This window comes from Zalophus californianus, chromosome 7 (genome assembly GCF_009762305.2).
Source record: "Zalophus californianus isolate mZalCal1 chromosome 7, mZalCal1.pri.v2, whole genome shotgun sequence".
In the NCBI taxonomy this organism is placed as follows: domain Eukaryota; kingdom Metazoa; phylum Chordata; class Mammalia; order Carnivora; family Otariidae; genus Zalophus; species Zalophus californianus.
In genome coordinates this window covers 83,410,395-83,437,397 of record NC_045601.1, presented here as the reverse complement: position 1 = coordinate 83,437,397, position 27,003 = coordinate 83,410,395, and the positions used below count along the sequence as shown (strand labels likewise).

The 27,003-nt window shown below is 40.0% G+C and overlaps 1 protein-coding gene across 3 annotated transcripts in view; it reads left to right on the top strand.

Annotated features, from left to right (window-relative positions):
- Positions 1–27,003, top strand: part of KCNQ5 (potassium voltage-gated channel subfamily Q member 5) — a 498,060-nt gene that overhangs the window by 430,739 nt on the left and 40,318 nt on the right. For all 3 annotated transcript variants that reach the window (XM_027603133.2, XM_027603132.2, XM_027603134.2), the window contains one exon: positions 6,401–6,621. In XM_027603133.2, the coding sequence (XP_027458934.1) occupies positions 6,401–6,621 (221 nt within the window). The remainder of the gene's footprint in view (positions 1–6,400; positions 6,622–27,003) is intronic.

Below are 27,003 nucleotides of genomic sequence, written 5' to 3'. Positions count from 1 at the left end.
GCTCGCATTTTAAAACATCACTTTAGCTTTCACCTTGTTGTGTTCCATGGGCAATGGAATTTATAATACTGCATAATGAATGCAAAAAGACTATTGTATTAACAATAGCAACAGTACCATCTTAAGAAAAACAAATTTGCCCTTACTCAAGCAAAATGTGCACAAAGGAAAATGCATTTATAATGCGGAGTGTTTCTTAGAAGAGAGCAGATTTGGGTCCAGACTATTGCTGATTAATCCTTGACCCAATTTCAAATGGATTAATTAACACTAGCCAAATGCAAAGCCCTTTACTGTGTTTGGGGCCATTGGGTTACTGATGGTGATTCAGATAAGCAGAAGAGAGAAACTTCAGCCAACTCTGTGATCTTCCAGATATCTCAGAGCCTGAAGTCTCCTAAATCTTTCCTCCTGGCTTTTCATTGTGTTAAGAACTGGGAGTAATTCAAGCGTGGATGGGTTTAGCACAGTAGCCAGTAACTCTCTCCTGGTGCGTCTGGCCCGGTCTCCCTCTGAATGACCGGGCCAGACACGGAGAGGCTTTTCTCGCTGCAGAATGTAGTGAAGCATCACACACACTGGTATACCCCCATAGCTAATGAGGTTCCCTGCTTTGGAATATTCTGGTTAGAGAGATTTTTGTCTTTCTACACTGAGGTTAGGGTATTTTTAAACAAATTTGAGCTAGGGAAAGACATCCAGTTCTGTGATGCTTTTGTATTGTTTGCAACAGGTCCAAAATTTTTCTTTAAATATACAAACCATCAGTCTCAAGAGGCTCTCAACTAAACAACAGTTGAAATAGTGTCTCTCTGAGACATTAAAATAATGTCTTTGGTACGGGGTCAGGTACAAATTACCATTAGTCTCAATTGAGCCTGCTCTGTTCTTCCTCTACTTAGACCATAAATGCAACTTCTTTAGCATCATTTAATGATTCATTTGCTTTCCTCTGTCTTCCCATTAAAACAGTTCTAATCCCATATGTGGTGAATATGTTTATTGATTTTATTGTAATTACTCATCCCATTAAGTAATTTTTCCAACTCATTTTTTTAAACTGGATAGTTTTTCTCTGTTTTGGTACTAATTGTCACTTTCAGAAAATAGAATTTACCTATAACCCCATCGAACCCAATTAAGCCAGTACTCTCACCTTGAGATTTTAGGTCCTCCTCCCTTCCTCCTTGACAAGGAGGTCAGTCAGCCATCTTGTACACCCTGCCACAAAAAGGCTCTTCTTCCTCCCTGTTAGGTTTTTATTGCTACTAGACTAGGTCATGCCAACGGAAGTTTGGGAATTATCTATAAATCTTGCTACTTCTGCCTACCCTGTCTCTTTAACCAACAATTGTTGGCTATGTGCATGCTTCATAGTTAAGCTGCCTTGATCACAGTCTGTGGGCTTTAAATAGAACCCTGTCAGACTTCTTATTAGACTATCTAAAGTTGCTTTAACAGGTTCTTGTGAGACTGTTACAAAGATGCATGTCTTCAAAGTTAAAGCATAAATGATATTCTTTTATTACGTTATCATCTTCTGCTGTGATCCACTGAGTGCTTTGTCCAAATTGCTCCTACGTGGTTGGCTTTATTAGGTTCTGAGATGTGTGGTTCTTAGGAGAGAACACTAGAATGCTGACAGAAAAGACTGTGCATTCTTGTATTTCTTGGGCGTTTGTTTTCCATTATTTACATTTTCTTTCTTCTATGTGCAACGAATGATCTGCATGTGTTGTTAAACTAAGTAAGGCTAGACATTTTTTTTTTTCCAGCATAATCAACTTGTGTCCTTATGGGCAAAATGTTAGATTGTTTCAAAAACAATCTTTTGAAAATGGTTTCTCCTTCTGTTCGCATTTATTGATAGAGGGGAAAGATTTAGTCTTAAGACTAAGTCTGTAAGAAAGACTTACAATAAGAAACTCTTTTTTTAACAAGCTAGTGACCTAGAATCTTTTCTTCTGAGTTTTTGGAGCATGTATTCTGACAATTATTGATATTAACTACAACTGCAGGTATTTTATACAAATCAAGAACCTTTTTTAATATTTCAAAGCAATTAATGTTATCAGCTTCATTGATTCCTATAAATATTTAAGGTTCTGAAATATTTTGTTCCTCGTTTATACTGTGTTGCATTGCTATTTATTACAAGGGTTGCTGTATTTTAAAATATTTATGTTCTTATTTTCATATGAATCCGATGCTAACATACAGGCTACCATCATTTGTAATGCGTGTTTCACATCCAGTGGTTTCAACCTCACCATTAAGAGCACTGATTATTTTCCAAGCAGCACAATTAAACTATGTAGTTAGGACTTACTGCTTAAATAGTCTGTATATTATATCTGAAAAACAATAAAGCCAAATGGCTTTGTTGTTCTAAAAAGAAAAAGAAATCCCTAAGCACTTTCGTGGTGGTGAAATGCTTAGTAATGTGCTGCTCTATTTCCCTCACTCCTAGTAAGTTCTGTAGTAATAAGCAGAAGCTCTTCAGAACGTACACCTCACGGAAGCAGAGGTACCCAGCATCCCGGCTATTGACATGAAATTTGAGAATGCCAACTAACCTCAGGTGCATGACCTGGTTCCACCGCCATCCTACCTGAGCCCTGCTCAGAGACTCACTCTTCCTAAGGACTTCTTGAATGAGGTTTTCAACCCGCTTGTAATTTTCGTTGTTGCCTGTTGCCTGCTTTGATACTCTACGCCAGGGCCAAATAGGCAGGGTTCCGCACAGCCCTGGCGCCTCCTTGTGGTGGGACAGCTGCTGAGCTGCTGCACGCACTGGATTGTTAACGGCTCAGTCGCCATATTGTGCCTGAGGCGAGAATTTGTAGAATGCTTATCCTATGAAGGGCTAAAACCCTAATTAAGTATAACAAGGACTACAGCATTCTAAGTCCAAGAGGATTACTGTGGGGTTACAATAATGCCACACAGTTCCCTGGCAGGGAACATCCAGTAGTAGCCTGCATGCTGGGCCATTTGAGTTATTTGTACGTCTGGTTCCTAAAGGAGGAAGAATTCCCTTGCACGGTTCCCCATAGTTGTGCAGGTGCCCCCTCCTAGAGTCCCCAGCTGATTGATGCCACAATCAATGACCACAATGTCCTTTGGCTTACTTTCTCCAGAGAGACCCTCTTATTGGTCTCCTAGGAATAATCTTTGACAATCTTCCTAAAAACACTGTTACATAAATCTTCCTCAAAAGTCACGTTTATAGGGGCGCCTGGCTGGCAGAACATGTCACTCAATCTCAGGGTCATGGGTTCAAGCCCCACGTTGGGTATGGAGCCTACTTTAAAAAAAAAAATCGTGTTTATAGATGTGACCAAAAGGTAGGAAAATAACGAAAATTTGAATGGACCAGTGAAGAGTCTATATTTTTAATCAATGTGCATTTCAGTAACAGTCATCTAATCAGTTTAATAGTCATCTAATCAAGATGCTCTGTTGATTTCCAAAGGGGAAAAGAAGTAGAAAAACTAATAGAAGTGAGCTTTTTTGTAAGAACAGGTCTTTGCTTTGGAGAACAAAATTTTGCCTGGTTAAAAAGTTCCGGGTTAAGGTTTTATTCCTAACTTTCATACAATTATGTCAAAAGAGAGACTGAAAACATTAATCTTTTTTGTCTAATTTCATATGTAATGTGTTGGATTCACTTTAAAATGATTTTTGGTAATTCTTTTAATAGTAGACATTGGCAAATATTCATGCAGTTAAGAAGGACAGAAAGCGGGGCACCTGGGTGGCTCAGTCGTTTAAGCATCTGCCTTCAGCTCAGGTCATGGTCCCAGGGTCCTGGGATCGAGCCCCGCATCGGGCTCCCTGCTCGGCGGGAAGCCTGCTTCTCCCTCTCCCACTCCCCCTTGCTTGTGTCCCCTCTCTCACTGTCTCTCTCTCTCTCTCTCTCTCCCTCTCTCTGTGTTAAATAAATAAATAAAATCTTTAAAAGAAAAAAAGGGACATGGTAGCTAGAACTCATTTATATCAACTGTAAGTGCTTTAAATAGTACTAAGATTCAGAGAAAAATATTATTTCCACTTTCCATGAAAGAGATGCTATCAAAATGTTTCATAGAGGCAACTTTTAAATAAAAATATTTTCTTAGGAGCAATTGTTTTTAAATATTTCATTATTGTAAATTAGCCATGGAGGGTTTGATGCTGATACTTATTTCAGATTTTTTTATTTTTTCAGTAATTGAAATTCTTAAAAGGGAAAAACTAAATTTTATATTAAGTGGTTTTATGATGTTTTCATCAGTTTCTTCTTCATTTAGTTGGTATAAGAAAGAGATATATCTTTAAAGTTTGAGAAAATAATTTGATATTAACGAAACTCAACCTTCCACAGTAATTAGCATCTATGAGTTCCAGAAAAGGTAATCAACTAGATAAAGTACAATGAGAACACTTGTAGTGATAGCTATGTAAACTTAAACCGTTCGTTCATCTAAATAAAGGTGCAGAGTTGAGCATATGTTCCTGAACCCTATCATCATAAACTTAAATGATGGAACAGATGTGCTAAAAACTGAGAAGAGATGTGAAATTCTTACTATTTAAAAAAAAAAAACAAAAACAAAGTTTGAGAAGAGTAGACATTTTGGGTCCTATCCCTTTGAGGATCTGTTTAAATGATTTGAAGGTTTGGGATGACATGGAGAACCTAGTCTCAGCATAAACAGATGCAGTTTTATATGTTATTGTTGCTGTTGTTTGATGTGATCTACCATTTAATCATGCATTTGTCAAGTGCAGAGAAAGCCTTTGACTGACGGGATTGTTTTAAAGAACTCTTGAACCCACCTGACCCCATCACAAAACTGCCCAGCCTGTTCTTTGCATGTGCCTTCAGCTAGTCATGCTGGACTTACCTACGTCTGCATTTCAGAGGGGAGCGGTCAGTTGCATGGTCGACTCGTTTATTGTTACCAGGACTTTCTGATCACCATAGTTCATTATTTGATTTGTTTTCATGTAAACACATAAAATGTGGTGTCTTTTTAGAATATCATTTGTTAAGCAACTAGGCATGGAAAAATAAATGTTACTGTTTCTTGTTAGCTACAAAACACATAACCACTAAACACATTTGCTGTTGGCATGCTGCAGCTGGGGACAGTGGACATTGCGGTAAGTGGAAAAAACAAGGGCTCCACTTCGTCTTGGATAATCCGTGTCCATGAGAACACTGCCTCCTTCATGCCCCACAAAGGCTGCAGCATGACTGTGGGTCTCAGCCTCTCAGAGTAGCTGCTCCAACTTACTGCCCTCAGACCCTTCACCCTTCATTTCGGCAGACCCTGAAGAGTCCTGGGCCTCTCACTGGCTACGAGTATCATTTCCTGATGAATAACACAGCGCTTTATAAATGAAACAAGAACACAAACAAAATGGGGACACAGCATCTCTTGGTTCCCACAAAAATCCCTTAGCTATGTTGCTATTTTCGTCTTTATGTTCAAGATGAGGACTCCAAACCCCAAGTCTCTTTGATTCCAACCTGCCCTTCCCACCACATCACACCACATCTTTTGATTGGGAAAGCATGGAGATATACTTCGGGTTTTGTTGTTGTTGTTAATGCTTCCTTTATCAATCCACAGCACTTCAGTCCTTGCTGGCATCTGAGAACTGAATGTCTGAACAAATATAATTTACCAGTAGCTGCCACAGCAAATCAATAACCTGTTTGATAGCAGGAAATTGTGTTAGTGAACATACCATCTCATTCCATTAATCAGTCATCACATTCATTATATGCTGGGGCTGTTCTACATTGTGTGGTTTTTGTCTCACAAGAATGAATGCAAGCATAAAAGAAATGGGTGTTAAATGTTGTATGTTTAATATTATGTATGCAGTACTACCAACCACTATGAGATTGCATGAATTTATGGATATCATAATCTTGCCTGGAATATGAAATGCATGCAGAATGTAGATATATATGTATATGTAACTGTCATCCCTGTAGAAATGCTTAGAAATTACAAAGAGATATGCTCCCAAATAAAAAAAATTACTTTCTTTAAATCTCAAAAGTTGAGGTGAAAGCTAAAATCTATTTCTAAAGCAAACACTGAACCAGTTCTTGGTTATTTCCAGTGTAATTGTGTACAAACTAACATACCCAACGTCAGTCCTTTCTATGATGAATCCAGGAAGGGTGTGCCTACCTGTACAGTGAGGTTGAGTTCAAACGAATGCAAACAGATTAAATAAAGCTCCAATTTTCAATAAGGGAAGAATACATTGCTATGCTCCTACTTGCTGAAAACATTTTGTCTATTGAAATATAATATACAGTTTCATCACAGTATTGACCCAAGTGGAGTGGAAGAAATTGCTTGAAATGGAATAATCATGCCTCTGTTGTCCACAGTCAGAAGCTAAGTTTTAAGGAACGAGTACGCATGGCTAGCCCCAGGGGCCAGAGTATTAAGAGCAGACAAGCCTCAGTAGGTGACAGGAGGTCCCCGAGCACCGACATCACCGCCGAGGGCAGCCCCACCAAAGTGCAGAAGAGCTGGAGCTTCAACGACCGAACCCGTTTCCGGCCCTCACTGCGCCTCAAAAGTTCTCAGCCAAAACCAGTGATAGACGGTAAGCCCTGTTTTTCCATAACTGTGTTTAATTGGATAGGCAATCGTGAGCAAGATTATGAAGTAATTAATTCTCCATGGTACCACTTGACGATAGAAGAAAACAACCCCAAGGAAGGAATTGTTTGTTTGTTTTATTGGAAATTTATTCATTGCCTTGGGCAAATGTACAGAACATAAGTTTACTTTTGGGAGCAACTTTGGCAGCTAAATCTACATTTCAAAGAAGTCAAACAAAATGTTACTTCTTCACTTTTTATCTACAACACATTATTATTTCTCAAAGTCCCTATCAAGATCAACGTGACTGTCCTTCTCATGTATAGGTTATGTCTGACCAGCAAAGGTCCATGGCCCAGAGATGATCAGGTGCTCTGTGAATGTCTTGAAACACAGTAAGAAGGGTAACAATGCCTTTCTGGACAACAATGAAGGTGCTATTCCCTTTTCTACTATGCTCTATCCATCAGTAAATCAGAGACCACCGCTTATCTTCCTTAGCGAGATTCCTGTTGAAGTTCTGATCTAATGATAAGTAGAATTCAAGTTCTTCTCCCAAGAGGAGCTAACCTACTTTATTTATCATACAATGTGTCAGAAGTTTACTTGCCAACACATTTTATTGAGTGCCCCATAATTTTCATGTTTATAAAACAGTTTCTTTTTCATTTAAGATTAGCTTGGTTTTCTTTTTAAGTATGCCCCCCCTGGGATCTCTTCTACTGGGCAGAGAACCAAAGTCAAATAGCATCTTCTATGAATGCATAAAAACTGCAAAGGCTATCGGCCCTTCTGTTCTCATTCCCTAGTATAACCTGTATTTTCCCAGGCTCTGAAATCCTGAGGGATAAAAGTAACAACCAGGGGTCATAATCCCCGTGATCTCAGGCTCCCTGCAGTGAAAGTCCCTGGAACCTCAGCCCACGGTTCCTCCCGGCTCATTCAGAGATCCCCAGGGATATTACTCCCACTCTCCAGTGAGCAACGTGAGTCCCCTCTTCACACCTCTTCATTCTCCACAACTTCGTGGATGTCATGCTCTCCAAGTAGACACCTAGCTGCTGACCCGATGCGGCCCTACCCGGTGGAGCTTGCAGCTCCTGTCTCTGGTGGTGGGACGTGCTGATCCTGCCAAGCTTCCCTCCACCTGTCACTCTGCTAAAGGAGAAAATGCCCCCTCCACCAGCACTGGATGCTCCCGCATCAAGCCTCTGAGTGTCCTGAGTCACTGCCCAGATTTTCAGTGTCCTCTGGTTTCTACACTCTCCTCCCTAGGAATTTGGCTGAAAGCCCATGAACAGCTGAGTCAAGAGTTACCCGTGACAGGGCTTTATGTTGCACTCAAAATAGACTTTCTGAATATAAATGGATGCATCATTTCTGGAAGGCAATTTGGCAACATATATCAAAAGCCAGGACATATGCCTAAGCTTGGACACATCCCACCCACCAATTCCATTTCTAGGATATAATCAATATAATGAAATAATATCAGACATTAGAAATGGTGCTCCAAATAAAAAATTATTGACATGAAAAGATGATCATAAAAAACATATTATTCCATTTTGCTGTGTTTGTGTGTGTGTAAATTCATGTACTTATAGGAAAAAATCTGGAAATATTTATAGCAATGTATGAACAATTACCTCCAAGTGATGAGGTCATAGTTATACTTTCTTTCTTCATTTTATTTGTCTGTATTTCCTATTATTTCTACAATGAACATGTAAAGCTTTCGCAAAAGAAAACAAAGGATGATTTTCTATTAAAAAATTGGACCTTCTTTTCACACAATACTCTCTCCCCTTCCCCGATTCTAGGGGCCCTTGGTCTAACACCCCTCTCCTTAGGCTGATTCCCCCCACACACACTCCTCTGCCAAGAGGTAGAAGGACCACCTTGTCTTAGTGCTGGGGACCAGCCTCTCTTGAGTGTAGACATGGATTGTCTAATGAAGTTTAATGTACTGCAAATAGAGCCATATTAGGCTCTAGGGTTGCCATAACAAAGTAGCACAGCTAGGGCAGCGTAAACAACCCACATTTATTTTCTCACAGTTCTGGAGGCTAGAAGTCCGAGAATCTCCTTGGCTTAATGGCTGCCTTCTCCCTGTGTCTTCACTTCATCTCCCCTCCATGCACAGCTGTGCCCAGATTCCTTCTTCCTTTTTTTTTAAAGATTTTATTTATTTATTTATTTGAGAGAGAGAGTGAGAGTGTGCACAAGCCTGGGAAGAGACAGAGGGAGGGAAAAACAGACTCCCCACTGAGCGGGAAGCCAGACACAGGACTCGATCCCAGCACCCTGGGATCATGACCTGGGCCGAAGGCAGACGTTTAACTGACTGAGCCACCCAGGTGCCCCAGATTGCTGATTCTTATAAGGACAACAGTGATACTGGATTACAGCACACCCTAATGAGCTCATTTTAACTTAATGTATTTTTAAAGACCCTATCTCCAAATAGAGTCACGTTCTGAGGTACTAGGGGTTAGGACTTCAACATAAGAATTTTGGTGGGACACAATTCAGCCCATAACAGAGTTCCTGCTCACACACATCATACCTTCCCTGGGCAAGCCAGGGTGTGCCCATATCTTCAAACCTAACCCTGGATTCACACTGTGCTAGAAATGCATACATGACCCACGGTGGGTCCATACTCTTCCAACAGAGGCTTCAAAAAATATTCGACTTTGTGCTGTGAGGTCCTTATGGCTGGCTGAGCACATCTAAATAAAAAAAACAATAGGATCTGAATTTTGAATATGGAAAATGAATTCTACTTGTATGTTTGGCCAGAGGGAAAGCGTTTTTCAAAGACTTCTAGCGTCGGCACTATCCATCACAGTATTTCAGTTACTGCAAAGATGTCTCGGAGGTCAGACAGAAACAGAAGTCCTATTCTTTAACAAATAACAAATTGGAAAGGTCTCCTGCCATCCATTTTCTACATCATTTCATCCAGTGCAGTTCTGTTTGGTTAGAAAGGAATTGCTTTTCCCTGGTTGATGCCCATCTCAATTGGTTCTGAGTTCCTCAAGTGACAGGAGGCCTGGTTGCTGTTCTGCGGACGTAGCTTTGTCGGCTGCCCACCTGCAGAAGATCATGACTCCTGACTCCTCATTTTATCCAATAGTCCAGATTCTTTACCTCTGATTTATCTCAACGTTGGGCTTGGGAAAATGGAAGTTTCTTTTTATAGGGAAAAAAACAACTGAAATAACTATCAAATCAATGTAGACTTCAATTATACATTTTTATTTATACTGCCTCTCCCGGTTGTAAGTATGTCTAAAAACCACTTACTACCCATAGAAAATAATATATAACCCCACAGCGAACTCCCAATTATTCCAGATCTATTTGCTCACTCACTTCTGGGGCTCTTTTCTTCTACTTCTCTCTTTTCTGTAGGTATTTTAGGCATTTCATTGCCCATGAACAGCTCACAGAGAGTGGATGAATAGCAGAAGGAATAATGAAAAGTCTAATTGGCCTTTAAGTTAATAACTAAGTTACATTTGGAAAATAATGGGCCTGTAACTAAAAGATACTATCATAGAAAAACAAAGGAAATTTAGGCTTAATCCGTAAGCTTTAATAATTCCTGCCAAATCTGATACCCTTTACTACAGATAGTATTATTTTTATAATTTAATGACTCTTACAAAAGCTATTAAATATCGCATGTTGGGCTTTTTTGCTTTAATTTTTTGTGAAATTTGCACATATAACACTTAAAAAGGGCATAATTGTCTTCCAATAGTCCACAGTCGGGTATACGGAGAAGTGGAAAGTAACAGGCAGATGTCGAAGCCAGAAATTAACAAATGGCAAAAGGAAGAAAGTAAACTATAAGGGACTGCTGTGGTATTGCCATAGCAAATTTCTTTTGACCGATATGGTATGAATTGTATTTTTAGTTTATAAATCCAATAATAAGAGAGAGAAATTTTCCATTGGTCAACCAATAGTATTTAAGCCTCTTCATATAATTTTTAAAAGTAGGTAGGATATGACTTTTTCAGATTCCACATATAAGTGCAACCATGCAGTTTTTTTCTTTCTGTGTCTGGCTTATTTCTGTTAGCATAATGTCCTCCAGGTTTATCCATTTTGTTGCAAATGGGATGTTGTTCTTTTTTAAGGATGAATACTATTCCATTATACAATTATACCACAATTTCATTTCACTGTGTATAGGTATATCAAGTCATTACATTGTACACTTTAAACGTATGCAATTTTTATTTTTTATTTTTTTTAGATTTTATTTATTTATTTGAGAGAGAGAGCGAGCATGAGTGGGGGGAGGGGCAGAGGGAGAAGCAGGCTCCCGCCCTGAGCAGGGAGCCCGATGCAGGGCTTGATTCCAGGACCCCAGGATCATGACCTGAGCCGAAAGCAGACACTTAACTGACTGAGCCACCCAGGTGCCCTGCAATTTTTATTTTTAAAATAAAATTTTTAAAAAATTAGGTAGGATAGAAGTGAAATTTTTCTCTCAACATATAAAAAAATAATGATAAAAGTAACATTTACTGGATCCTTCTCTGTGGCAGGCAATGTTCTCAGTGCTTTAGTTCTCTTATTTCATTCAGTTTTTCCAGTACCCCTATGAAGTGGGTTCATTATTATCCCCATTTTGTGGATGAGGAAACTGAGACTTGAAGCTGAATAACTTACCCAGGACTAACAGATATAAGTAAGGAAGCCACAGTACACACCCAGGCAACCTAATTTCACAGCCTTGCCTTCACACACATTCGTAGCAGTGCTCCCTAATGTCATATCAGTACCCCTGTAGGCCTCTCCCATTTCTTCTTTCTCCCTGCCACCCTCCCCTCACCCCTTTCACTCTTCCATTTTCAGTTGGTCAGATCTCCTTCCCATAGAAACCATTTGACCTTGCCAGTGTTCCATCCTGTCTTTCTCCCAGCCCCGCTGCCAAACCTCTGAACTTTATCATCCTCAAAGACTACCAGAGGTGGAAGATTAGGCAAACTGAGGAAACGGCCTTTAGATGACCCTCTGTGTTTTGATCACGTGTCTGGGGAGAGCCTCAGGATAATAGCCATGCTGGTCTGTGTCTGTTTCCCCTTGGAGGGAGGCAAAGGGTGAGGTCATCTGAGGCTGGTTTCAAGACGCAAAAGGAAGTGTCAGGAGATGGACAGCTATCGACAGCCGACAAGCAAATGGAAAGTGGCGGACTGCAAGTTAGAGGAATACCAAGCAGCCAAAATCCACAGGAATGAAACTATAGTAGAGACAGGGGAGAGTCCAGATTTCTGGTGACTAGTTTGCAGTTGAGGAGGGCTATGCTTGCTGGACCCTGCTGTCCTTGGGAATGCCTTTCAGAACCGCACTCAAGGAGTACAATAATCTTGACAGAGAAGTGTCCCACAAAGCTGTATAAGCTGCATGTTTTAACATGTTTGACATTGCTTCTGCTTCAGGGGAGCGTATCAATTCTGCTGAACAATCCTCAGGGCTCATGCTGGTTGCTGTGGGAGGCACATCCTCACCAGATATTTATGAGAAAGACTAGCATGACCCTGGGTGCAGGAGTTGTATGGGGTCCACTTGAGCAAAGGCTGGGTGGACTGAAGATAGGAATAATTTGCAGTGGTGGGCAGGGGGGGGCCTGGTGACCAATTCCCTTGTTCCAGATACTGCTAAATATCTCTTCTCTCCCTTCACTTCTCTTCCACGTTCCTTCCTTCCCTCAGCCAGTGTACCAGTTAGAATGCATGTGGCTGCAGGACACAAAAGAAGCAGATTCAGATACCTTCAACAATAAGTGTATCTTACCACCTAAAAAGAAATTCAGAGGTAGGACAACTCCTGGCAACAAAACATTGGGATCCTGGGGCGCCTGGGTGGCTCAGTCATTAAGCGTCTGCCTTCGGCTCAGGTCATGATCCCAGGGTCCTAGGACTGAGCCCCGCATCGGGCTCCCTGCTCAGCAAGGAGCCTGCTTCTCCCTCTCCCACTCCCCCTGCTTGTGTTCCCTCTCTCACTTTGTCTCTCTCTGTCAAATAAATAAATAAAATCTTTAAAAACAAAAACAAAACCACTGGGATCCTGACTTGAGTTCTCTATGCTTCTCTTGGATCTTCTTTTGACTCTGCCCAACTGTGTGCCCACCTCCTCCTCGGGCTGGGAGCAAGATGGCTGCCGCAGCTCCAAACAGCTTTGAGGCACAACACTTTGAAAGGCAGAAAGGGAATCATCTTGTGTTGCTCTTGCTTGCTAACATGAGGAAAACTGTCCATTCACATCTTAGTTTCTGGAAGTGGGTCTCATGCCTGAAATGAACCTTGGCAAGGAGAATGAGCATTGGCAGTCAAGGGTCAGCATCCAGCACCTGGATCTGGGGCCAGACTCCCCTGAAGCCCTTGGATCAAGCAGGGGAAAGGGAGATTGTAACTGGATAGATTTGAGGACTTATGTTCTCGAATTGGCTGTTGGGAAAGCAACCTCTAGCAGTGTCTGACACAGCCAAGCAATCTTTTCTACTTTGTGAGGGTGAAGAGAAAGCATGCCCTTAAGCATGTTTTCTCCCAAACACTCGGTCTACATGTCATTTCTGTTCTCCTAAGTGTCTATGCTTTTTAAACATACAAGCCAGATTTAGAAATCTTTTTTTTTTCTCCTTTCTTTCATCACATAATTTCCATGAGGCAGTGAACACAGACTGGCCTCACTCTTTAAATTTCAAAAGAAGGACAAAATGGTAAGGGAAAATCTAGGAAAAAATAAATGAATTCCCATTTAGATCATTTAATCCCTCCCCACACACAATCAGCCGGTACATTTCCAATCACCACCTCCACTGAGGAAAACGGGGAGCAGTTGCCTTCCTCATCTCCTCAAGTGGCTTCCTTGGAGACTCTTTCTTCCCTTTCTGCCTCATAATAACTAATGGGGTCTCACCTAAAGATAGCAAAAGCAAAGCATGAGGTGACAGAAGCCTCAACTCCTCTTAAAGTCAGTAAGGTCCATCCCTCCCCTTCGTCTCCCCTTTAACCTCTGTCTTCCAGGTCCCAGGCCCACCAGTCTCCGAAAACTTGCTGGAGATTATCAGTATAAGATCGACAAGAATACTGACAAAAAAGAAGCATTTTAGTACAATGATTTGGACAATACCCTGAACTAACAGACTTCTGTACCAACAATGGGATATTTTTTTCCAAGCAGCATAAATTACGAGCTATTAAGATTTCATGTTTGACTAATCCATGCACATGGACCTTTCATCTTCTACTAATCCTCTTTTACACTTACTTTCCAATGGCATCTTCTCTCGTATTTTTCTCAGTCTCCCCAGTTGACATTTTTGGTGTTTCCACAAAATGCCAAGCATTGCATGGCACTTAACATTTTTTCTGATTTTTCCATATTGGTGGCCCAGCTTCAGCCAGACTTTGATTATAATTTTCCACAAAATATGATGCTTCCTGGCATGTTCTGAGTTTACCCAATAATGACGCTCCAGTGTGTTGACAGAAACAATTCTTGTCAAGGGGGGCTTCTATTGGGGCTTCAGCTTAACCTGTTTGTCCACATCCCTGACAGGGTATCCCTGACTGAGAAGCATGCCCACTCCTGTGAGCTCTTATCTCTAACAAAACCTGAGGGGTTTCCTTCACAATGTAACGTAGCTCACTGAATGCCGAACTTCATTGTTAGCATCCTTCTATGCAAAAGCCAACCGAGGGTAGTCAGTAGGATTCCTTAACACACTTTTGGTCCTTCTTCACTAAGGAGTTGGTGAAAACCATTACCTGGAGAAAGCTTCTCAATGCTGGTCCATAGGTTTCTTTTTCCTTTAGTTGTCCAGGTTCATTACCCATTCGGTCCATTGTTCTTCATCCAGAGACACATCCCAGCCCTCTCCTGTGTGTCCTATACTGTTCCTGTCCCCCTAAGATCTGCTTCTTTATTCCAATGTTCCTATTACTTTTGGGGGGATGGGGGGCAGGGGAAGACCTCTCAATCTCTGGTTATAGACTCGAAGTGACTAAGACCAGGCACAAGCTCAGAGATATTGCAGGTTGGGTTCCAGACCACCCCCATAAAGCAAATAGTTTCCCAGTGCATATAAAAGTTATATTTACACTATACTGCCGTCTTTTAACTGTTCAAAAGTATTATGTCTAAAAAAAAATAGTATGCATACCTTAATTAAAAATACTTCATTGCTAAAAAATGTGAACCATCATCTGATCTTTCAGCGAATTATAATCTTGCTTGTGGAGGATCTTGCTCAATGTTGATAACCGCTGACTGATCAGGGTGTTGGTGCTTACTGACGGTGGGGGTGGCTGGGGCAAATACTTAACTAAGACAACAATGAAGTTTGCCGCATCAATTGACTCTTCCTTTCACAGATGATTTTTCTATGGCATGAGATGCTGTTTGATGGCATTTTACCCACAGCAGAACTTTTTTTCAAAATTGCAGTCAATCCTCTCAAACTCTGCTGCTCTTATCAACTATGTTTATGCCATGTTCTAAATCCTTTGTTGTCATTTCAACAATCTTCAGAGCATCTCCACCTGGAGGAGATTCCTTCTCAAGAAACCACTCTCTTTGCGCATCCATAAGAAGCAACTCCTCTTCTATTCAAGTTTGATCACGAGATTGCAGCAATTCGGTCACATTTTCAGGCTCCACTTCTAATTCTAGTTCTCTTGCTATTTCCACCACATCTGCAGCTACTTCCTCCATGGAAGTCTTGAACCTTCAATTAGTTAAAAAAAAAAAAAAACAATATCTGTGAAGCACAATAAAGCAAATATGCCTATATTTATCATATTTCTGGTAGGGTTGCTTTTTCTAATACTTTTTGTGAAACGCCTGTTCCTGATTTTTAATCACTGAAGAAAGCTGTTTCTGTTCTGAATGGACTGGAGTTCCCCTTGGCTTTCTATTCTAATCCAAGTACTCTTTGTATTATAGAACAGAATATCTGTCCAGATTTCCCTAGGTTCTGCCCCAATGTTTGTTGTCACTCCTTAGTGATAGGGAAAATCATATTTGGTTCCTATTGGTGAGGAAAATAGCTTTCTTCTTAAGATATAGGCTTTGAATGAATCCCAGCTCCTTCCTTCCAGCGGAAACTAAGCTGCCAAATGACCTGAGTACAACCTTAAACCATATTTTTTGGACTTCCACAGATGCGGGTCTTACTGAGAAGCTCAGGGTTGTAAACCAGAGTTCTAAATTTTGTTTCACCAGCACATCAAAGTGTGTGCATGTGTACACTGGTACTTTAAAGTGAATTGGAATGCTGTATCAATTATCTACTGATACATAACAATTTGCCCCAAACGTGGCAAGAGACCCATAATCTCAGTTTTTGCGGTCAGGAATCCCGCAGCAGCTTGGATGGGTGACTCTGGCTCAGCCTCCTCATGGGGTTGCAGTCAAGCTTTTGTTGGCCACGAAAGTCATCTTAAGGCTCAACTAGGAGAGAATCTGTTTCCAGGCTCAATCGAGCATTTGCTGATGGGCCTCATTTCCTCACATCGGCCACTCCATAAGCTGCCTAAATGTCCTCTGGCTTCCCCCAAAGCTAGTAATTCAACAGAGTACATGCTCAAGAGAGGGAGAGAGTACCCAAGACAGAAGCTGTGTCTTTTATAACCTAACCTCAGAAGTGACGTACCATCACTTCTTCCATATGCTAGTGGTCATACAGACCAACCCTGGTTCAGTGCAGAAGGGGACAACACAAAGGGAGGGAGGGTCATTGGCAACTCTCTTAGTGGCCGGCTACCATAAATGTCTTTACATTGGATATGTCTTTCAAGTCGCAGAACCCACCACTTGTCTTGTCTTTCTAGGAATTCCAACCACCAGCTCCTCATCTCTTTTACATGTTTCCATTACCTTCCTGCCTCTAAAGGTATTTGGGTTTGTGACCTCTAGACTAAACATTTCGCGTCCAGTGTCCTATGTATTATATTTCAAACACACACACACACACACACACACACACACACACACACAACCAATCACATCCTGACCCTCAACCTTGATCACATTATAACTAGACTTTTCTATTTCATTCTTAGTGCAACCTTTCAAAAAGTGATATTAACAAAATATTGAGCATTCCAATTAGTGTGACAAAAAAATAAAAGAAAACGAGGGAGCAGGAAATCAGTTAGTCATTAGCAAAACCACAGTGTTCTAACATCTATTCCAGCACATGTTCTTTTCGAATGTGCAGCGCATCATCAGCGGCTTCAAGAGGCTAGAGAGATATTCTTTGTCACTTCAAAGAGCAGAACCAGAACCAAGTGTGCGATATCAATTTTTCCCTCAATATCATGACAGGCTAGCAATTAGAGACCTCACACTGATGGAATGGAGTCCATCACTGGAAACCTTCAGACCGAACTTGGATGATCGACATTCAGGGATTTCTAGGTTCCTCAGAAGATCGAGCCAGACAACCCCAAAGAAATTTTCTTCCAAACCTGGGTTTCTATAGCTACTGTTCTGGCTCTTCCCTTAACCATGACCTTTCATCCTCTCTGGCAATTCCAAACCGAAAAGTGGAAGATTGGTGGAGGTGGGGGCGGGGGGGGCCGGGGCGGGGAGGAATAGATTGGCTGAGGAACACCAGGGACTCATTTTCTGTCCTGACCCTGGTCTCATCTTTCTGTGATGCAAAGTGCTTCCCATGGCTTCTTCCCTCTCACCAGTTTCACTCCTTGACCTCCCTTGGTCCTTTCATTTCCTGAGAAGCATGTCACGTGTGCCCCACCTATCCTTAGGAGGTGCCCCACAGTGGATCATTCACAGAATTTGGATATGCCTTCAACTGGCAGATTTCAATTCAACAGGTATTTGAGGGGCCGCTGCTCAGGGCTAGCATTTTCCTGGGCACCAAAGGAGCACAGTGAGTAGACATGATGAGTGCCATCTCAGAGAACTTGCCATCTGCCTGTAAGTTTTCCTGCCCAGCCCCACCCCTTACGGTACTGACTGGCACCTGGGGACCATAAAAGGCATCCTCCTCACTTTGCCAACTTCACATTTTTCAGAAATAACCTGTGGGTGACCTCTGAAATGCGCACGAAATAAGCACAAAGTTAGCCATTACACAAATTACAGAATTTAGGCCCATATTTAAGAGAAGCACTTTTCAGCTGCATGGAGAGTTTTCATTCGTATGTCTCAAATTATTTCCTTCAAAGGCACACTTAGTTGTCTGCTCCACAAAGAAAAACCTATATGACACAATTTTAAAATTATATTTAATCGCTTTCATGGGGTGCTCCAGTTGGTAAAGAAGAAAATAAAAGGTTAGAGGAAGGCCAGGATCCTTTCTTTGCAATGGACAGCTAACACAGGAACGAGACGAGCTAGCCAGGCTTCCTTTCTGCTCTCAGCAGTGTGAAACTCACTATATTGTTCCAAATTCCTTTCATTTTATTTTCAATGTCTAATTTTCCCCAGCTTTTTTTCTCTTGCCATCTTTTTCCTCTGTTGCCATGTACAATGCATAACAACAGTTCCTGGACTCCAAAAATATAGAAAGCTCACAAGAATATTGCCTGGGGAAAATTAATCTCTGTACCTCCAGTTACAAAGATTCATTTGCACATGAAACCCTTAATTCCCGCTGGTGAGAAATTTGCATTTTTCATTAATCTAATGCAGTAACAACTGGTGTACCACATCATTCTGTTGGAGTTGGTGACTAATCTTTCCCAAATTGTTTTGAACCTGTGTTCCCATGATTTTGTGTTTTGGCTGAAAAATGTCATGACCTCATGTCTTTTTACATTTGTATCAGTTATCTGTTACAGCAAAACTCTTCCCTCCCCCCAGATTTAGTGGCTCAAAACAGCAACCATTTATTTAGGCCGAAGTTCTGCCGGCCAGTACTTCCGTTCTTGGCTGGACTCAGTGGTACATCTGTGATCAGTTACTGTTTTGCCTGTGGGGCTGACTGGCCTGAGGAGGCCTCAGCTGGGCTGACTCATCTCTGCTCCATGTGGTCTCTCAGCCTCCAGCAGGTTGGGTTGGTTCAGAGTGGTGGAGAGCTCCTGAGAGCAGTGCAAGACCAACCCACAAGGCCTATGGAGTGTCAGGCATTTGCAGATAAGGAAATCAAGACCTAGAAAATGTAAATAACTTGCCTGTGTAGGTCAGTCTAAATGCCGAAGTTGGGATTTGAAATTGCATTTAGATATCATCCCATAGCTCTTCGTGTGTTCTACCATGCTGCTCAGCATGTTTTCCTTCACATAGGTCACATCACCAATAAATGAATGAATGAGGGGCACCTGGGTGGCTCAGTTATTGAGCGTCTGCCTTCAGCTCAGGTCATGATCCCAGGGTCCTGGAATTGAGCCCCTCATAGGGCTCCCTGCTCCACGGGAAGCCTGCTTCTCCCTCTCCCACTCCCCCTGCTTGTGTTCCCTCTCTCGCTGTGTCTCTCTCTGTCAAATAAATAAATAAAATCTTAAAAATAAATAAATAAATAAATAAAAGAAATCAGCTATAAGTTTAGTATTAGTCAAATGATTTTTTATCCTGTTCCAGTTAATATGGAAAATCTTCTCAAGCCATGACCCTTTGTCACTGCATACACTGCATATACTCTCCCCCATCCCTTCAAATGTCAGTTAAGGTAATGCACCAGGAATTCCCTCTTTTTTTTTTTTTCAAAGCAACACTCAAATGTTGCTGTCTCTGGCCAGCCTAGTCCAACTGGTATCCAAAAGGTTTACACCTTGACATTTCCTGACGATATCACTGCTGCTAACCTAATAAGACTTGAAAGTTGAGAAAATAAATTACCAGATCTATTTTGAATTCCCCAACAGACTGGATTAATGAATAATGCAAATGTGTCGTTCTCCAGTTTGTCGGCCCATTGTCAACCATGACTGCCTTGATTGAGGTCAGGTGTCTCTGAATATGACTCAAAGAAGACAGATCTCATCCTTTTGGAGATAGGATTAAATATATTCTTTTAAGTCACTTTGTCATTGATTCAGAATGTTCCTCCCTACAGTAAAGTACCGTCTGTCTAAGTCTCAATCTCTTGTAATTTGCCCTAGTTCAGTTATTTTCCTGAATGAGGAGGCTGTTGGAGATGATGCTGTCAGGCACATCCCATTGCCCATCTGAGTTATCTGTGTGTGGTTGACCTTTGCTTTGCTGCTTTTTTTTTTTTTTTTTTTTTTTTTTGCTTTGCTATTATCACTTGGCTTTGCTAGGATTTTCCAAACATTTGTTCCAATAAAGGTAGTCCCACTAGACTATGATTTACCTTGCTTGGATTACAAACACTTAGATGATTTGCTAGTGGAAATACAAAAGTCTACAGAAGTAGATTTGTGTATGTATGAATGTAAAAAAAAAATGTTTTCACAAAGCCAGTTTACATCCTTATTTTCAATTGGAAAAACTCACAGTGCTTTGAGTATGGTGAGTCCTCGAGGAATTTTTTTATGAAAATTGAATTAATCCAACAGTAATTAGAAAAACCACTTTTGGAATAAAAACCAGTTTTGGAATAAGATGGGGCTTATTTCAAATCCTAATTTCCCCACTAGGTTGGATGAGATGAGGCAAGTGACTTAACCTCACCGAGCTTTAGTTTATTGTCTCTTTCCCTCTCCCTCCCCTTCTCCCTCTCCCGCACCCCCCATTCCCCCCTCAAGTAGCAGAAATAATACCTACTTAATAGAGTGTGCGTGATAATGAGCTATAACAGGTGTAAAATCTTTGTACAATGCCCACCACAGAGCAGGCACTCAATAAATTGAATAGAATGTTATTATTTATTATTTCATTAATACCAATTTCTGCATTAATTTTAATTAGTTGAAGTCCTAGGCTTGATTAATTTGCATGTTTTCATCTTCCCTTCATCCAAGTGCTTGGTGGCAATTCCTACTGATGGTCAATGGAAGTTTTAAAGTTCTATGTTCATACAAACTTTATTCCTTTAGTCTTCAGACTGAATTTTAGGAGTCCTCCTGCTGAATAATTTACATAATCACAGAAAGACAAAGTTATCTTTATTATACCTCATGCGATTTACTACTATTTATCCAGGGGTCATTGCCTTTATTAAAGATGACAGAAAGAGAAGCATTGGTTTACTATATGACAATGCAGTGTGTGGCACATAATAGTTGCTTAGAAAATATTTATTAGTGAGTGAATGATAGTGAACAGTTAATGAACAAATAAATGATTTCATATTTAGTTATTCAAGAGTCAACTCATTAAATCTCATTGATAAAAATTGCTTTGGGATTATAAAGAGCCACCATACAAATTAGATGCATTACTGAAGCCTAGAGTGTGATATTATTAAAAGTGTTTATTGCTGAATCCCTAAGTGCTGAGGTATTCGATAAAGGGGATATTGAGTGATTTTTAAGAAGATAATGAAATTCCTGGGTTGCTTTATAGTTGAATAATTTAAAAAAAACATATACTCCAGTGTTCCCATTTTGAATAAAGACAATCAATATAGTAACATATTCAAGTAAAAAGAAGAAAAGCATTTCTATATTTTTCCTTTGTACTTTATGGGCAGTTACTAAGCCACTATTATGGTGCGATCAGCAATTTTAGCAGTAGCGACCATATTAATTGTTTTTGAAAACTCTCTGGTGCTTCATATCACTCAAAACAGAAAGATTCCTTTTAATTAAGTGACAGGAACTATTCCATGAGATTTTGTCAGCATTTCTGTTAGCCAGTAAGTAAGGTTAATTGGCAATCCTTAATAGAGAATCTTAGAGAATTTCATATCATAATTAACATAATTTAAGATGCTGATAATGCATGAGTTATCTACTCAATCAGTGTAAGTGGGATCTTTGATCTTAAAGAGAAAATGCTCAAGTGCAGCAGTATCTTACATAATAGATCCCTCATTAGTGTGAATTAGTAATTCTGGATGTTACTAATTAACAGACCTCAAAACAAACAAAATAAAAACCAAATTCACCAAATCACAAGGGTGCTGGTGAGTATAGATGGTAAAGCACGGTTACATTAGTATTTTGATTGAATCCCCCAGTAATCGAGTTTCCTAGAGTTGGCAGGCCCTGTGCATAATGTTTTACCTGCCTTGGAATAATCAACTATGTGCTAAGAGTTGGTACTGAATGTTGAGATAAGTAATATTTTAGGAAGTTACTGAGAACGTAGTTTTGTGAAGAATAAGGAGATGGTGTTCTATTTCTGAGGTGACTGTAGAAAGATACAGAACTTTAAAGAGAAAGAAACAGAGCGCCTCTCATTTTGCCAGCCTTTAGGTATTTGAGCTGGCCCTGAACTTGCCAGTGCTCTCCCCTTATACTCTAGGACTCATGGGGGCTGGGTGGCAGACCGTGTGCATTATTGTGTGCTGCTTCATAAGGAAGCATATGAAAAGGAAGCAGGTAAGAAACCTCAGGACAAAAAAGAGGTTTTTATCTTCATGTTAAGGAACAGTGGGTGATTTTTTTTTTTTAAACATCTGAATTAGAATTGATGGAAATGTTAAAAAAAAAAAAGGAAAAGAAAAAAATAATGAACAAGAATAAAAAATGAGGAGGTGCACCAGGCAGGAAAGACTGTGTCTAGAGTACCTTTCACTCCATGGTAAAGAGCCATGAAATCAAATTAATGGGTCATGATTAGCATTTTTCTAATGAAATGAAACAAGGTGAGATGGGAAGGAATGGGGTTAGATGAGATGGAGAGGGTAGGACAGACTAGGAATTAGAATGTGTCACAAGGAGTGTTGTTTCAAGAGTCTTTCATATTTTTTTCAAAGAATATCTATGTTGCCAAAGTCATACATATACCTACTTTTAACAGTGAAATAATAAAGATTAACACAAAAGGAATCATGGACTTAATGAAAAGTATAAAACTATACAACTTTTTTTTAAAAAAACATAACAGATGATCTTTAGGATTTGGAACGAAGCAAAAAGTTCTTAGATTTGACACCAAAATCATTATTCATGAAAGGAAAATTGATAAAGTGAACTTCATCAAAATTGAAAACTTTTGCTCTGAGAACTACCTTGTTAAGAGGATGAAAGACAAGTTGCAGAATGAGAGGAAATATTTGCAAACCACATGTCTACAAAAGACTAGTGTCTAGAATATAGAAAGAACTCTCCAAACTCTATAGTTAGAGAAAATAATTGAATTAGAAAATTAATTAGAAAGTTGATGAAAGACATGAACCAAGGAGGTATACAAATGGCAGATAAACTCATGGGCAGATGTTTAATGTCATTAGCCATTACGGAAGTGCCCACTAAAACTGTAGGAGATATCACCACACACCTATCAGAATAACTACAATAAAGAACAGTAACAGCACCAACCTCTGGGAGGGATTTGGGATGCTGGCTCACTCATACGTTGCTGATGGGAATGTAGAATGTACAGTCGCTCTGGAAAACAATTTGGTTGTTTCTTATGAAACTAAACATGCAGCTACTATATGACCAAGTAGCTGTACGCCTGGGCATTTTTCCCAAAAAACTGAAAACTTATGTTCATATAAAACCTCCAATGAATGTTCGTTGCAGTTTTATTCATAATAACCCAAAACTGAAAACAACCTAGATATTCTTCAACAAACTGTAGACTACTATTCAGAAACAAAGGTGAACAAACTATTGGTATGCACAACAACTTGGATGAATCTTGAAGGAATTATGCTGAGTAAAATAAAACAAAAATCCGAAAAGATCACAGACTATATGATTTCTATAACATTCCTGAAATGATAAAATTAATGGAGATCAGATTAGTGGTTACCAGGGGTCATGAGTAGAGTGGGAGGGAAGGGGGTGTGGTGGAAAAAGACAATGTGAGGACTCTGCAGTGATGGAAAAGTTCCCTATCTTGACTATGTCAATGTTAATATCACAGCTGCAATATTGTACTATAGCTTTGCAAGATATTACCATTGGGGGAGTCTGAAGAAAGGGTACACAGGAACTCTGTACTATTTCCTACAACTGCATATAAATCTACAATTACAAATTTAAATTTATGATTACAACTTATAAAGTTGGAAGTTAAAAATAATAACTATGGTCAAATAATCTCAGCCCTTTATGAAAGAATATGATGGCTCCCTGCTCAGGTTTCCAACTTTACCCCCACGCCTCTGTTCCAGAAGCAACTCTTTCTATTTTTTGGCTGTTTCTTCTGAGGTTTATAAATTTCCATATGTTTGATAGTAGGTTATATAACTAACTTCTGATTAATCAGTTTTGAACATTCTCTGTTTACTCCCAATTCTAGTAAATGAAGATTTAGCTTTTTTTTTTTTTCGCTATTTCTCTTCTGTAGATCCTCTCATCCTTCCAGTCTAGGTTTTGTAAATTTTTTTGTTTTCTTTTTATCTTTTTATTTTTTGGTTTTTAATTTTTCGATAAGTCAAAATTCAGCATCTATATGATGTGTATGTGTTATATTGTACTACAGTTGTTTCTTACTTTTTGCTTTCCCTGTAGTAAGTAAATGTTCTTCCCACATCTTCCAGTAATCTCTCAATAAAATTTTCCACAGGATCAATTTCATCAGATAACTGATCAATTCCACTGTGACTTTTCTTGGATAATTCATCCTGGGATCCTCCATTCTCCTTCTCGCTAAGCTGATGGTTCTCAAGTCTGCTGCACAGCCATTATCTTTTGAATTTCTTTTGATTTTTTTTCTAGATCGAATTCCCAGTTTATGGGGTCTCATGTTCATGTCTTTCTGGATTTACTCTCATTTCAGATAGTAAAACTCTAATAGTTTTTCAGGTAAAAAGAGGGTATGATGACGGAAGGCATGATGCTGACAGCTGTTAACGTTCCTGTCCCTTGTCCTACCTGGACGGATGACCGTCACCTGGCGCACTGTGATCACATGGGAATTTTCCTTCACCATCATCCTGTGACTCCTGCTCTTGGTTTACTTTCCTATTTTGATGAGGTACACCAAACAGTACATTCTTGAGAAAGAAAGCAAGGAAAGAAAAAAAAAATGTTTTGACTTAACATGTCTGAAAATGGCTTTTTTTTTCCATCCCCATGCTGTTTGATAGTTTGCTTGGTATAGAATTTTAGGTTCGAAATAATGTCCCTTCAGAATTTTGAAAACTATGCACCCCTTTGTGCTTCTTTTTAGCATTGTTAAGCCTAAAGCCATTCTGATTTTTGTATGTGACCAATGGCGTGCGGTGTTTTATCTTCACTAGCTGGTAGAATCACTTTTTGTCCCCACTGTTCTGAATTTTCATAATGATTTTTTTTGGTATGGGTATATTTTTAGCCACTATAGTAGATTCTCAAGGGGTCATTTCAAACTGATGATTCATGATCTTCTGTTCTAGAATATTTGTTTGTTTGTTTTTAATGATCTTCTCCCTTCATTTTCTCTGTTGTCTGTTATGGAAAGCCATAAGCTGTGCCTGTGGACTGGCCTTCTGATTATCTTCTTTCCTCTTCCCTTTTCCATCTCTTTATCTTTTTGCTGAGAGAGAGAGAGAGCATAAGCAGGAGGGGCAGTTCTAGGAGTTCATGGTCCAACCTCTTAGTGAGATTTTTATTTCTGCTCTCGCTGCTAGGGTTCTGTGCTGCTGTTGTTTCCTGTATCCCTTTTTCCTAGCTTCCTACTTTTGTTTCATAGTCTCTTACCTTATGGCTGTAAAGATATTAATGACAGTGTTTGGAAATTTTTTTTTCTTAGTTTGTTTCCTTCTAGTTGATTTCTGGTCTTTATCTTCGGGAAAATTTCTTCAGATATTTAGTAAACCGCGCATGTCTCTTCGTAATGACGCGTGGAAGATGACGAGTGTGACTGGAATTTCTAAGCATCTGGTTGGGGCTGATCCCCTTTGATCTTCACCGTGGGTTGGCCTGTGTTTGCCATTTCTTGGGGAGTATCTAGTGTCAGTACCTTTAGCTCTTTTCTTGGGCTGATCTCATTCTGCCAAGAATACCTATCCAAACTGCCATCTGGAGGATAAAGGTCCTGTTGCCAGTGGGTTTTCAAAGTTCAGGCTGTATATGGTCACTTGATAGCTGGGCTTGGCATATAATACCCCTTCTTCAACTGTGCCTGATGACCCCTTGTCCAAAGGCTTCCAGTCAGGCTCCTGCTGGAAAAGGAGAAGAGCATATGCCCTAGGGTATGGGGCAGATTGCACACAACCTTTCCTATCTTAGTTATTCCCAGAGATACCTAGCGCTGCCAATTCCTGAGCCTTTTGAGTTTTCTGAAGTGTAAATTTTGTTATTTCTCAGCTTTTCCCAGTGTTGGCATAGGGTTTTCTCTCTGGTATCAGCTAGTCAGTTACCTAACTTGTCCATCTGCTTTCCCACTTCCAAAATTATGTTGTTGCTGCCTCCTCTTCTGTTCCTTTTATGGGCTTATGTCTTTTTAAAAATAATCTCATCACTATAGCTTTAGTGGGTTTTTGAGGGATCAAGATTAAATTTGTATGTTCAATCTACCATCTTAACCCTGAAGGGAATGGGAATGTCTGTCTTAATTGTGTGTGTATGTGCGTGTGCGTGTGTGTGCGTGTACATGCATGTGCTCGATCACAACATTAAGTGTATTTCTTTTTTTCTTAAAGATTTTATTTATTTATTTGTCAGAGAAAGCAGAAGCAGGGGGAGCGGCAGGCAGAGGGAGAAGCAAGCTTCCTGCCGAGCAGGGAGCCCGATGCGGGACGCAATCCCAGGACCCTGGGATCATGACCTGAGCCGAAAGCAGATGCTCAACTGACTGAGCCACCCAGGAGTCCCTCAAGTGTATTGCTTATTGTGGTTAGAAAAAAAAAAAAAAATTGGAACCCACTGCTAAGCAATGCCAACAACAAAGTGGTCAAGTCCAGTCAAAGGTTAACTGTATTTTCTCTTTATTATGAAAATCTTCCATGGAGCTAAGGGAGTTTTAAAGGCATATAGGGCCATGTTTTCAGAATGTGATATTCAGAGGATATTCTAGATATAACTCTCTTTAGGAGGTGGCGGGGGTGGGGGGCAGGTAAGCTGCACTTCCTCTGGTAGTGTATTTGAATGTACCTCTTCATTATTGTTATGGGTACTAGAACTATTCTGGGTCCCAAATTTTCTGTTTCATGTCAAGAATGTCATAATGCCAAGATAAAATAAAATACACAGAAAGCACAGCTAAATTATGTAATCTTCAGTTGTGCTAGCAAGATTTGCTATATAAATTGCATCTACTCTGGTTAAAAAAATACATAGGAAAATGCAATTGTTTGTTCAAAATATTAAAGTTAGATCTTTAACTAGACCATTGCCTTAAAAATTCAAGAGGATATTTTATTTTGAAATCAATGTATGCTGCAGAT